Here is a 13189-nt window from a genome sequence, read left to right as displayed (position 1 = left end):
AGACCCACCTGGGGTCTGGCTCAGTGAGACATGCTGGGTAGAGCTCTCAGGGTGAAGCAGGAGGCGATGAGGCTGCATGGCCAGCCCTGCAGGAGGAATGGGAACCCTTGTGGGCCTGGCACACTGAAGGTTTCCTCCACAGGACAGTTTAAAAGCTAGCATCTACCACAGACCCTCTGGATCTATGACACCAGGCATCAAGCCTGCCCACCCCCAGCTTCCTCCTGCCCAGCTCCAGCTCCGTGTGCCTGGGCCATGCACTGGGCCTGCCCATCACCAGTGCCCGGCTCAGACTCAGCCCAACATGTCTAGCACTGTTCAGCAGGAGCCCAGCAGAAACTGATTGGTGCTGGCTGCAACTCTTGCACTGGTATCACTGGTGCCATTCTCCATGCATCAGCCAGGACCCCCAACCCATCCCAGCCCCACCAGGTGTCACAGGCCTGGCAGATGGGTAGGTGGCAGGGGCCAGAACTTCTGCAAAAAGCACACTCCCACCCCAAGAGCTTGGCTGTGGCCCAGACACTGGGCACAAAGGCTGGGAGTGTCCTATCATGCCCAGCATCCAGGAGAGGGCTGCAATGCACAGGCCATGGGCTGCTGGTACAGCACTTGATCCATTAACCAGAGCAGGAGCACACGTCTCACACACAGCTGCTGAGGAGCAATTGCTGGCAGAGATGCCAACCATCCACAAGCAAATCGACCCAAGCTTGTGTAGCTCAGCAGTTTCTGAGCTGGCCCTTGGTGCCACTGAATAGCTGAGCTCACGGCAGGCTGTCCCATACCTGGCACCAAATAAAAGGTATCTGGAAATGACAAAATTAGCTATTTGGGGGAGGGTTGGATCTCAGGACCCCTTGACCGAAGGATCTCAGATTTTCCTCACAAAATCTACTCCAGTCCCTGCTGTGTTGCAGCAGTTTTCAAGACAATCTCCCTCTGTATAGGAATTTTAAGTGCTTTGATTATTAAAGTCAGCTCTTTATTGGGGGTATGGAGTAAATAAAGTAGTATTATTTACTCCTCATAACACAAGAATGAGGGGTCACCAAATGATAGGGAGCAGGTTTAAAAACAAAACAAAAGGAAGCATTTTTTCCACACAATGCACAGTCAACCTGTGGAACTCTTTGCCAGAGGATGTCGTGAAGGCCAAGACTATAACAGGGTTCAAAAACTAACCAGATAAGTTCATGGAGGATAGGTCCATCAATGACTATTAGCCAGGATGGGCAGGGATGGTGTCACTAGCCTGTTAGCCAGAAGCTGGAAATAGTGACAGGGGATGTCATGCTCTGGGGCACCTGGTATTGGAAGCCAGGACACTGGGCTAGATGGACCTTTGGTCTGACCCAGTATGGTCATTCTTACGAGGGGAGGCAATAGCTGAGAAACCCTTTTGAGCAGATGATGGTAGCTGGCACTTCAAACTACTGTTGGCCTGAACATGGAAGCATACACTTTGTGCAAAGCATTTCATTTTTCCATCAAAATGACTCCCACCTTTGGAGGCCCTTATCAGAGTCCTAGAGGAAGGAACCACCAGGCAGATCTGGTCTAACCTGAATATCACAGGCCACCAGCATCGCCCAACCTTGCTCAAACAATCCCAAATTTGGACCAATACCCTACCCCAGGCTTCCACAGGCACAGCAAGATTCAAACCAATCCAGGTACGAACATGGATTCTAGAGCTCTTATAAGTATCGGCTGTTATCCGGTGAGTGAGCCTAACTCTTAGCTGTAGCGGCCCTGCCACCCCACCCTAACCCCCTTCAGTAACAGCTGTGTGTTCCCCCCTCCACTCCACTGGAACATGCCCTTGATCCAGGATTCTAACCCTGCAGGGCTCCAAGGATGAGGCCAGTCTTGAATGCTGGACCCATTCATGCTGCCAGCTGACTGGTCATGCTGAGTCAGTAGGATGCTTGGCTAAGACCGTGGGGAGGCAGTGCCAGGCCACTGCGCAGGCAGAACACACTCGGAACGCAGGGGGTTGAGCAGGGCAGGTGTGACTAGAGTAGGGCCAGCACAGCCCCGCCCAGGTGCAATCCCAGCACCACCATGCTGCTTTCCCATCAGCCGTGGCGACTAAGCCATATGCCCCAGGCACACTCCCAACCACCAGCTGGGGAGCGTAGCAGGTGGCATGGCTCCGCATGATGCAGTTCCAGGCTCCAGGTGCTGTGGGCTCTCTCCAGCTAGCCCAGGGAATACAGCATCCTGCCCCTGGTGCAAGGCAGCCTCCCTCCTGTGAGCTGCTGCTGCTTCCAAGGCCCTGGGAGGCCCCAGGAACCTGCTGTGGGAGGGACCCACTCCTTCCTCGTCACTGGGGGCAGCACAAACCACAAGGGCCAGAGGCAGGTCAGAATCCCAATGCTTTCTTTTATTGAGTTATAAAAACAAACATGTTATAAAGATGCGAGAAAAGCCGCTGGCTCCTCTCCCTGGAGATCTCTGCAGCATGGTCCAAGCGCCAGCTTCCCCAGCGCTGACTGCCGGCAACAGCTGCACTCCAGCAGGACCCGCTCCAGATCCTCGGCTGATGAATGCTGAAAGGTCCGTGTGGGGTATGGCAGAGCCAGGTCTCAGGTGGGAAGGTCCGTGGGAGGGCAGATCTCCAGGTTCTCAGATCCTCATTGGTGGGAAGGTCCATGGGGCAGGGCAGCAGCTGTTACGTACGGGCATTGCGCTCTGTCTCTGCCAGACACTCTCTCACCAGCGCCCGGGCGTGAATAATGCCTGGAAGGGGAAAACCCAAGGGAGCCTCAGACCTGCTGAACGGCCTCCGAACCCAGCCCAGCAGGACACAGTGCCAGGGCCACACCTAGGCCACTGCAGGGATCCAAGCACTTTTGGAGCTCTAGGAGGTCTGGCACCAGCTCATAGCCAGGAGCAGAATGCCCACAAGCAGAGCTGAAAGGGTAGCATCAGCCAGCCCTCTGACCCCCCTGTCCAGGAAAGACGGAGTGGATCCCGACTCCTCAGGCTCCACTCACATGGCACTGAGCCATCGGCACTGCAGGCACTGGCAGGGAGCTGTAGCTTTAAGTGGCTGCACGGGGGCACTCTCAGCTTTAGCCTGTGAGGGATGTTTCTCCTCTTTGCCTCCCTGTTGGGCAGGGATAGAGGGGACCTTACACTGGGCAGAGGGATGAACTCCTCCTTCCCATCCGGGAACTAGCTGCCCCACAGCCCCTCACCCCAGTATCTGCCACTGCACCCGACAGCAATGGATACACGCTCACAGGATGGTGCTGCCAATGGCACTGCCAGGAAACAACGCGAACAGAGCAATTGTCTTCATGGGGTTCGGCAAGAACTGCCACTGAGATGCCTGGGGCAGCCCCTGCCCCCTCCCAGTGATTGGTTCAGGCTCACTGCAGATTCAGGCAGCGTCGGTCACACCCAGGGCAGCTCCCAACCCCCAGCACCAGCAACGGGCTCAGACTCAGGCAGCGTTGCTGTGTCAGTCATGCCCAGGGCAGCTTCGTCGCCCCGCACGACCCACCAATGGGCCCAGGCTCTCTGCAGCCTCAGTCAGCCTCACTGCACTGATCACATCTGGGGCAGCTCCTCCTCTCTCCCCCAGCAATGGGCTCAGGCTCTCTGAAGACTCAGGCCGCAACAGTCACACCCGAGGTAGCTCAGGCTCTCAGCAGATGGCTCAGACTCTGTGCACAGTCACTGAGTCAGTCACACCCAGACTGACCCCCCAGGGCCTCGTACCTCGTTTCAGCCGCTCCATGGCACTCTTGCTACCTGCATAGGTGGGTCGAATCTCTTTGCCCATCTCCTCAATGACTGAGAGTAGGTCAGTGTACGTGCTCTGGGAGCCCTGGGAACCTGGTGGCTTCATGGCCTGCAAGGGGCAGAGAGAGCATGAGAGAGCCAGCCCTCCCCAGGCCGTGCTGGAGCAGGCAGCAGAGGTGGGGGCAGCAGCTCACCTGCACGTAGCCCATGGATGGGGGGCCAAAGTCGTTGAAGAGGGGCCGGAAGGGGGCAGAGGCTCCAGGGACAGATCCAGATGGCGATGGGACACTCGTGGCTGAAAGAGATGAGAAAGGAGAGGGGAGGTCACCCAGGAAATAGCAGCCCTGTTCCTGCCCCAGTGCCCTGTGGCGAGCACCATCCAGCACACAGGCCCCTCCCAACCCTGCTGTGGACTGCAGTGATGCTAGAGGCACTGCACTATCCCGCTCACAGCACATGGTGTTCCTTCCTCCTGCTGTGCGGAGTGGGTGAGGGAGTGGATTGGATCTGCTGGGCTTCGGTTGGGGCAGGGCTCTAGCCCTGGTGCTGTTCAGTGATCTCTGGCCTGTGCCATTCGCTGTCACCACAAACCGGAGGGAAGAATCTGCTGCTTCCTCCCTTTGCTTCAATGTCTCCTGTAGTTCCCCCCGATCTATCGCCACCTGCCTATATAATAGCACCCAGGCTGTGCCTCACTGCTAGAGCTACAGGACACGCCCCACCAACCCCTACAAGCTTGTCTAGCTGGGCTCCTACACTGGCACCGTCAGCATGGTAACCAGGGCTTCTGCAGGGACTGCCTTGCCTCTGACAACAATCAGGGACTAGTACAGGCCCATGGCCTGAGAAGCACCACCACCACGCAGCCCATCCCCCTTCCTTTGGACTCAATGCAGCCTGTGACACTATGGCTCTTCCCTGTGGTGCTCCCGCCCCATGGAGGGCTCAGTTCCACTCTCAGCCCTCGCCACCTTCCTGGGGCCGAGAGGCTGGGCACAGGGCTGGGAGGAGACCAGAGCTCTCGCCCGCTCATTGTGCAATCCTACTTGCCCGCTGTGCCATGGGCAGAGTGCCACTGACTGAGCTCTGCCAGGTGCTGGGAGCATTAACCCCAGCTCACAGCAGCACCACAAGCTCCTCTCCCCACACCCTCTGCTGGCCTTGGCCACAGGAGCTGACGGGTTTAGCTCAGCTTCCTGCAGCCAAGTGTTGCAAAGGAACAAAAGCCTATCTTGGGCAAGAGCTGCCTCCGCCCCACAACCCCATCTCCACACTGCCCCTCCTACTCCCAGCCTGCACTTGCTCCACTGTCCATAACCTGGGCATCGTCCGTGACGCTTAATTCTCTCCTTCCCCAGCCTTGGGTCTGCAGCTCAGTCCACCACCCCAGTGCTGCCTCCCCAAGTCCCTGCTCTAGCATGCTGCAGCTGCCTTCCTCTGGGCACAAAGCAGCATGGGTATCTCCAGGCATGCAGCTCACTTGCCTTCCCTCCAGATCCCAACAAGTCACCCTGCTCTCCAGAGGCTTCTCAACACCACTCCAGCCTCCCTCACTGGCCTGCTGTCTCACTCAGACCTTCCACGTCTAGCCTCCTGCATAGCACAGGCCAGGGAACCCACCCAGCCCAGCTATCTCCTGCCTCCCCTGCTTCCTCCACTTGGCTGGCACCAGCTCCTCACAAAAGAATCAATGTCAGAGCTTCCCCCACGTCCTCCCTCATCTGCTTCACCAACTTCTCTCTCACTTCAAGTCTCAGCTACAAGCATCTCTCCATTTGCCTCAAGTCACCTGCAGTATCAATCCTGGCTTAGAGAACTCCCTGTTGGACCAGAGAAGTGGGAGACTCCTGGGTCCCTCATGCAATGGTTTGGCACAAAATATCTTTTCTCCCAGCTGTATGCCAGACATTGACATGAGACAAAGTCCAGATGTTTAAACCTGCTGACTAAGACCTTGTCTACACAGGGTGGTATTGCAGAATAGCTGTTCCATGTGTGGATGCTCTTACTCCAAATCAGTTTAAACCACATGGGAAGTGGATTAAACTAACTCAAAACAAGGCACTCTTGTTCTGGAATAAAAGCATTCACACATGCAGTTAATCAGGAAGAGTTAATCCACTTTTGATTCATATGCCAGCTTCTTCCAGGTTGACTTTCTCGTGTAGACACGGTCTAAGCTTCCCTTCCAAGCTCCACAAATGAGGATTCACTTTTTTGGTGAGGTCACAAGCCTATGGACTGTCCCAGGGGTCAGAGAGTCTTACAGGAGAAAAATGGAAGACAAGATCTGAATATCTAACATGAGTCACATAAGCAGATCAAACCACTACCACAGTACAGCTTTCTTTACACATCTCACACATTGGCAGAAAAAGCCAATACCCCTCCTCCCCCCAGCTGTGACATTTCCTGATTTTTGCATGCTTAAAATATGCAGCATCTACTTCAAAGGAAGGTGCAAGACACTCTGCAGCAGCAGTTATGGGAGAGCCTGCCCCATGGCAGAGAGAATATTAAATAATAAGAACTGGTTCTGGCTGGATGAAAGGAATCCCCTGTGAGATATCTGATCCTTTTCTGTATCCAGGTAAGGTCTTGGCCTCGGTGATATCCTAGGGCAGTGAGTTCAACAAGCTAATTGTGTAAAAAAGTATTTCCCTTTACCATAGATTCCTGGAGTTAAAAGCAGTGAGCCTGATGTGCCACATTCCAATGGCATCGAATGCCCTTGTTCATTGCATTACGACAAGGAAAATACACAGTTCTGCTCTACAGTCTCTAGGAGTCCATTCAGTGTTTTGTATCCTTTTGTCAAATCCCCTCTCTGCCAAGCTGAGCTATCCCAACCTCCTTCCAGGGCTGAGAGTTTCTTGTCACTCATCTCTGAAGCCCCTCCAATTCTGAAGTGACCAGTATTGCACATCATCTCCAAGGGAGGATGCCCCACTGATTTACAGAAGGGCATGCCGAGGATTTCAGTAGTATTCCCCAGCCCATTCCTCAGGCAAACACAGCGCTGCATTTGCCTATTCTCACAGTTGTTGCACAGCAAGCAGAGGAATCACAGCGTGGTACATAGCAGTGCTGTGAGTGGTGATGGTTAATTTACAGCCCAGTAAAGTGGACGGTGAATTCAGATTAGTCCCTTCAATGTGCATTACTAAGCATCTGTCCCTCTGGAATCCCACCTACCATGGTGCTGCTTTTTTCCCATACCGTGATTAGGTCCCTCAGAAGCGCCCTATCAGCATGAGTTTCCCACTCCAGGAACAGAATTGACAGTTCTAATGGAGTTTATCACCAGCTACAAATGCAGCTTTTCTGCATTTAGCCTCCTAATTCCTTAGGAGGGAGTGTACAAGATTGCAGAGTTAACTGATCTAAAGTCAGGAACGCCCAAGTCCCAGCTGCATGCACTACCCTGTCACCCGTAGGCAGCATTACGATAACAAGTCGGACTTCACAATCCGAGGTTATTTCTCAAACAACAAACTGCTCTTCCAGCTCAGAGGCTACAAAGCAGCATCTGCTACAGACAAGCAGGCTCTCCAAGTCACTGAATGGAAGAAGACACAGCAATCAGCTGAATGACCCACACAGCCAAGAAGAGCAGTGGGGACAGGCCAGCTCACTTCACTGCCAAGGGATGGCCCCTTCCTCTGAGCTGCACTCCAGGAAGGCCATCTTGTGGTTTGAAAAGCAAATGCCTGGCCTGGTGCATAGCTCTCATGGCAGGCTGATCCAGGGGAAAAAGCACTGAAGTGGGTGTCAGATTTGAGTTCCACTCCTTGCTATGCCATAGACTCTGGAGAAGCAAACTCCCCCCACCTCCCAGTCCCCCATTTGTAAGATAGGGGCACCTGTACTTTACTTTCTTAATAATGTGCTCTGAGGCCTCAGAATGAGAAGCGTTACCTAGGAGCTGAGCTGACAGATCACGGTGAGAGAAGACTATACAGTGTCAAAGCTCAAAGGCAGCAGAGACAAACCTGCCAGCGACCACATTAGCTTCTCTGATGCACAGTGCCCACGCATCTACCCAAGGGGAAGCGGAAAAAGTCCCCAACCAGTGTAATACTGAAGATACAGTGTGAGCCACAAGCAGCCTGTGCCAATGGCGCAGGGCAGGGGAAGGCCTGCGGGCGACAGAGCCATGGTACTGTCTGGCAGGGGGGGGAAAATCAGGATGTTGATGTGGACCAAAGTTACTGTGAAGGGGTTCTGGCCAGGGGGGCCCCCCAGCAGGTGGTGCCCTCGGCCCTTGGAGATTTGGTTCAGGGGCTGGGAAGCCAGGTAGGGCTGTGGGGGTGGGGATAGTCCTGTGCATGGGTCTGTCAATGGCAAGGGGGGGGGGGGGTCAGTTGGGGAGCTGGGCTCCTGGGGGAAGGAGGAAGATCTACAATAAAGTTACTCGTGGGGGGGTAAGGCTGGGAGGGGGCTGGTCCCAAGGGGGTTCCTTGGCAAGGGGAGGGCTGTTCTCTGAAGGGGTTAATCTCTCACTGGTGAAGGGAAACAAGGTCAGACACAAGGGGAGCAGACTTCTGGGTTGGGGGGGGGTTGGTTTTTCACTGGTGGGTGGGGGAAATCACTGGCTCCCGTGGGAGAGGGAAAAGGTCTCCGCTCCCAGGAGAGGGGCTGTTCTGGGGGGGAGTAACTTGGGGGGGGGGTTGCTCCCAGGGGAAGGGCTGTTCTGTGGAAGAGTCATGAGGGGGAGAGAAGGGGTGCTCCCGGGGGAAGGGGTGTTCCGGGGGAGGGACTCAGGGGGTGGGGTCGCTCCCAGGGCAGGGGCTGTTCGGGGGGGGGGTCACTCGGGGAGGGGGGATCACTCCTGGGGGAGCAGCTGTTCTGAGGGGCAGGGGTGTTTCTCGAGGAGGGTGGGGGTCGTTCCCGGGGTCCAGGCTGCTCTGGGGGGTGGTCACTTCCAGGGTAGGGGCTGTTCTGTGGGGGGTGGGGGTCGCTCCCAGGGGAGAGGCTGTTCCGGGGTGGGTCACTCGGGGAGGGGGATCGCTCCTGGGGGGGGGTCCCTCTCTCCCTCACCGGGAGGTGGGGCACTGGTGGCAGGGGAAGGAGGGATCGCTTCTGGGGGAGGAGTGTTCTGGGGGGACTCACTCGCGCGGGGGTCGCTCCCGGGGAGTCACCGCGGGGGGGGGCTGCTCCCAGGGGAGGGGCTGCCCCAGGACGAGTCATTGCGGGGGGTGGGGGGGTCCCTGTCTTGCTCGCCTGCGGGCGGGGCACCAGGGGTCGCTCCCAGGACAGGGGCTGTTCCGGAGGGAGTCACTCGGGCGGGGGGGGGTCGCTCCCGGTGGAGGCACCGTTGCGGGGGGGTCGCTCTCTCCCTCACCGGCGGGCGGGGCACTGGGGGCAGGGGTGGGTGCCGGGGGGAGTCGCTCGGGCATGGGGGGGGTCGTTCCCCGGGGGGGGTCGCTCCCGGGGGAGGCGCTGTTCCGGGGGTGGGGGGGGTCCCTCTCCTGCTCACCGGCGGGCGGGGCCCCGGGGGCGGGGCTGGCGCTGCTGCTGGTGCCGGCTGCTCCGGAGCTGGCGGGGGCGGGCGCGATGGGCTTGTAGGACATCCCCGAGTCCCCTCCCTGACGCGGCGCGCGACTCCTGGGCGCTGATTGGCTGCGGCTCCGGCGCGGGGCGCCTCGGTTCCCGGGCTAGCGGGAGGACCCCGCGCGCTGCCGCTGATTGGCCGGCTGGCGAGGCTCCTCGCGCCGATTGGCCGGCCCCGCTCACTCCTCGCGGTTGATTGGCCGCAGCCTCACCGTCCCGCCGGGTCCCGACGCCGCTCTCGGCTGTCCTCACGCTGGGTGGGCGCGCGGCCCCTTCCCGGCCCCTCGAGCGCGCGCGCTCTGGCGCTCACCCCTCCTGCTCGCGGCCCGTCCCCACAGGCCTGGGCCCGCCAGGCCCGGCGCGCGCCGCTGCTGCCTGGCTCACTCCGCTCGGTCCCCTCAGCGCCTGCTCGCGATGACGCCTTTCCCCCCGGCGCCTGCGTCTTCCGCCTCCTCTGTGACGTACGCCTCATACGTAATGGCGCCCGCGCGCTTTCTCCCGTCTCCATGGAGAGCAGTGGGACGCCCGGCTGCGGCCTAGGCGCCCTCGGCCAGCCCGGCCCCGGAGGGTCGGCCCCGGTCCCGGACCCGTGGCAGCAGCAGTAGCGCGGCCCGCCAGGCCGGGTCCGGGTGCCCCCGCCCGCAGCTGCCCCCGGCCCGGCTCTCGGCCCCTCCGGCGCCTGCTGCCGGGCCGCCGCGCCACGAGGCTGGGGCGGTTCCAGCCTCGGCCCCGGGCAGGGCGGGCTCTGAGGCGGCGCTACCGGCACCGGGCCGCTCGGCTGGAGCTGGAGCCGAACCCGTGCCGTGGCCTGGGGTCCCCCCGCTCCGCTGTGGGGCGGGGTCCCTCCGATCAGACCGCCGGGCCCCTCGGAGGTTGCTCTACAGCCCGTTTGCCCGGGGCTGGACCAGCCTGGCCCCGGGGCGTGGATGGGGCGCCCCCGTCAGGAGGAGGGCGCCATCGCCTGGCTCCTCGCCGCCCATCGGCCGCAGCTGGGGAGCAGGGCGGGCAGCTTTGGCTGGCTGCATGGGGGCACTCGGGGCCTAGGGGCGGGGGGCATCTCCTCTTTGCCTCCCTGTTGGGCTGGGGTGGCACTTTCACTGAGTGCCGGGATGGATTCCCCCCCCCCCCGCCCCCGGAGCTAGCTGCCCCACAGCCCCTGACCCCAGGAACGGACTCTGCAGCGGATGCACGCTCCCAGGATGGCACTGCCGCCGCCACTGGCAGGAAACAACACTGACCGCGTGATTGTCCTCATGGGGGTCGGCAGGAGCAGCGGCTGTGATGCCTGAGGCAGTTCCCCCCGTGCACAGCAATGGGCTCAGGCTCTCTGCAGACTCAGGCAGCATCACTGGGTTGGGCATGCCTGGGGCAGCTCCCCCTACCCCAGCGATGGGTCAGGCTCTTTGGAGACAGGCAGCATTACTGCATGAGTCGCACCCAGGGTACATGAGAACAGCTAGAAGGTGAATGTTACGAAGCCAAGGGCACCACCGTGCAGCAACTGCTGTCTGAGTGCAGGCCCCAGAGGGCCCTCCGAGCACCAGCTTGGCCTTGAAATCTGATGTCCCAGTGATCCCAGTGTCAAACGTTAGCACAGACTGTCCATGGCTGCGACACAGCCAAACCCAGTGGTTGCTGGGAACTCACCAGAGCAAGCCCAAAAAGGGGGCAGCTGGGCCGTACAGCTCTCCCCCAGCACCCTGCAGCAATGGCTGCAGCCTATAGGGGGCACCAGTACTTCCAACCACAACCCTGTCCTGTGACAAAGTGGGAATATTTTGTAATAGTTTTATGACCCCTGTGTGCCTCGTTTCCCCTATATGTTGCATAGCTATCCAGTGTGGGGGAAAGGATTAAGTTTACTCTCAGGGCAGACTTGGAGACAGAGGGGTGGGTGACACCCTCCCTATGTCGGTGGAACAAAGAGTCATTAACGTACTGACTGAAACTGACCCAGACCGTCAAGGGGGCCAGAGAGAAAACACAAGCTCCATGACTCGCACATCGACACTCAACAGCAGGATGCTCCGGCCAGGGGGGCTGTGGCCTCAGCGTGGCCCTGCCTGGAGAACAAAGGACAGATGGGTCCAGCAGGGAACACATACGAGCTCTGAAAGAAGCTGGGGACTCTCACCTGGGAACTGATGATGGAAGGAAATCAGAGAGATCCAGAGCCTGAACATGGAGTTTGGGCTACGTTCTTTGGGGAGGCGGGGGATAGCTTTATGGGCAGGGGCAGGCTTGGCTGGTAAATTGTGGCTCAACCAGAATGGTTGATTTTTTAACCCTCAGTTCTGTTTGCTGACCTAAGGCCTCCCTGGGCTGTGTAAAAGGCGACTAATAAACCCAACTGTTTTGAAAATGCTGGCAGGAGTCTAACTCAGTGGGACGTGCCGGGCAGAGCTCTCAGGGTGAAGCAGAAGGCCTGGAGCTGAGAGGCTCCGTCTTGGAGGCAGTGAGGCTGCAAGGCCAGCCCTGGAGGAAGAGTGGGACCTTTGGGGGGCTGGCACACTGAGGGACTCCTCCAACGGCCTGTTTAAAAGCGGGGGCCTAGCACTGATCCTGACCCCCACCCAATCTCTGACCTTCACAAAATCTAGATCCCAACCCCATCTCTGACCCTAACTGCCCCCCCACACACACACGTAGCCCAGACCCCACTCGCACCAGAGTTGGCAGCAGCACCTAGGGGGTGGTGATGAGAGCTTGAGAAGGGCTGCCCTCCCCCAGTGCCACCTCCTCCCCACTCAGGTGTGAAGAACAACACTTTATTAAATCATTAGTTGGGCTCACAAGCAGAACACCTTGGGGGGACAAGCAAGGGGCACAGACTGGGTGGGCTCAGGGGGACACACATTCTAAACCTACTGGGAACGTGTCTGGAGAACTGGACAGGGTTGGGGAGTGGGGCCACGGTGTGGAAGGCAGCATTGGGGTTGGAGTGCAAGGGTCAGCATCAGAGGCAGGGTTCAGGAGGCACGGCCAGCATGCAGGGGTCCACATTACGGGTCAGGGTCAAGGTGCAAGAGGCTGAATTGGGGTGCAGCGGTCAGCATTAGGGGCAGGGCAAGGTCAGGATGCAGAGGGCAGCGTTAGGATTGGGGTGCGGGGGTCCTTGCTGGGGTGCCAGGGCAAGGTCGGAGTGTGGGGGTCAGCATTAGGGGCAGTTTATAAGGCAAGGTCAGGGGACAGCACTGGGGTGAAGGCAGATTGCCAGGGTGGCATGCCGGGGACAGCCCTAGGTCAGGGTCAGGTTCGGGATGTTGGGGACAGTGTTAGAAGCTGGGGTGGGGGCAGGGTTGGGTTGCAGTGTTTAGGGGAAGGGCTTGGGGTGGGAGGAGCAGGGGCAAGGTGAGGGGCAGCATCAGGGGCAAGGTCAGGATGGGGGGGCAGCGTAAAGAGTGGGATCAGGAGCAGGGCGGAGGTGAGAGGGGCAGCACAGGGGGACCAGGGAGAAGCACTTTGCTATAGGGTATGTGCCTGGCTGAGTCCGTGTCCCGGGGCGCTGGCCTGCTCCGGGGGTTGGAGGTGCAGGCCAAGCTCAGCAGCAAGGGATGGCATGGTCTGAGGTGCAGGCGGAGCCATCCGGGGTGTGGGTGGAGCAGGCTGGGGGTGCAGACAGAGTGGACCAGGAGCCAGTGTGGGGTCGGAGTGTGGGTGGAGCAGGCTGAGCTCAGCAGCAGGGCCGGCGTGGGGGGTCGGGGTGCACTGTGGCAGGGCTGGCACTGGAGAGGTGAGGTCCTAGCTCAGTGCTTGCACGTTGCGCTGCTCTGGTGTCCGGACCCTCCAAGCTGCCGCCGGAGCCAGCTCTCTGCAGCCCCCTCCTCTCCGTAAGGCACAGCAGGGCTCTTGTCCCGCACCCTGCACGGCACTTGTTGCC

At 59.1% G+C, this 13189-nt stretch overlaps 1 protein-coding gene across 2 annotated transcripts; it reads right to left on the bottom strand.

Moving 5' to 3' along the window:
• Window positions 1-2377: 2377 nt before the first annotated feature.
• CDK2AP2 (cyclin dependent kinase 2 associated protein 2) lies at window positions 2378-9660 on the bottom strand. Of its 2 annotated transcripts, none has more exons than XM_074956822.1 (4): window positions 9620-9660; window positions 3951-4051; window positions 3733-3865; window positions 2378-2745 (listed from the first exon to the last, which is right to left on the bottom strand). In XM_074956822.1, exons 2-4 carry the CDS (start codon window positions 3963-3965, stop codon window positions 2678-2680), a joined length of 216 nt encoding a protein of 71 aa, XP_074812923.1. In that variant the 5' UTR covers window positions 3966-4051; window positions 9620-9660; the 3' UTR covers window positions 2378-2677. The 2 variants fall into 2 exon arrangements, with proteins under 2 accessions (XP_074812923.1, XP_074812922.1); XM_074956821.1 differs by lacking the exon at window positions 9620-9660 and adding an exon at window positions 9236-9593.
• Window positions 9661-13189: the final 3529 nt, after the last annotated feature.

Source organism: Natator depressus, chromosome 6 (genome assembly GCF_965152275.1).
Source record: "Natator depressus isolate rNatDep1 chromosome 6, rNatDep2.hap1, whole genome shotgun sequence".
NCBI classification, from domain to species: Eukaryota; Metazoa; Chordata; order Testudines; family Cheloniidae; genus Natator; species Natator depressus.
The sequence above is the reverse complement of the archived record's forward strand: the minus strand, read 5'-3'. Positions and strand labels throughout refer to the sequence as shown.

Coding starts and splice junctions, on each gene's coding strand:
- CDK2AP2 (XM_074956821.1), bottom strand. CDS start 9,329: ATGTCCTACAAGCCCATCGCGCCCGCCCCCGCCAGCTCCGGAGCAGCC. Junction 3,866..3,950: donor CATCCATGGGCTACGTGCAG/GTGAGCTGCTGC, acceptor TGCCCCTTGCAG/GCCATGAAGCCACCAGGTTC. Junction 2,746..3,732: donor CATGGAGCGGCTGAAACGAG/GTACGAGGCCCT, acceptor TTCCCCTTCCAG/GCATTATTCACGCCCGGGCG.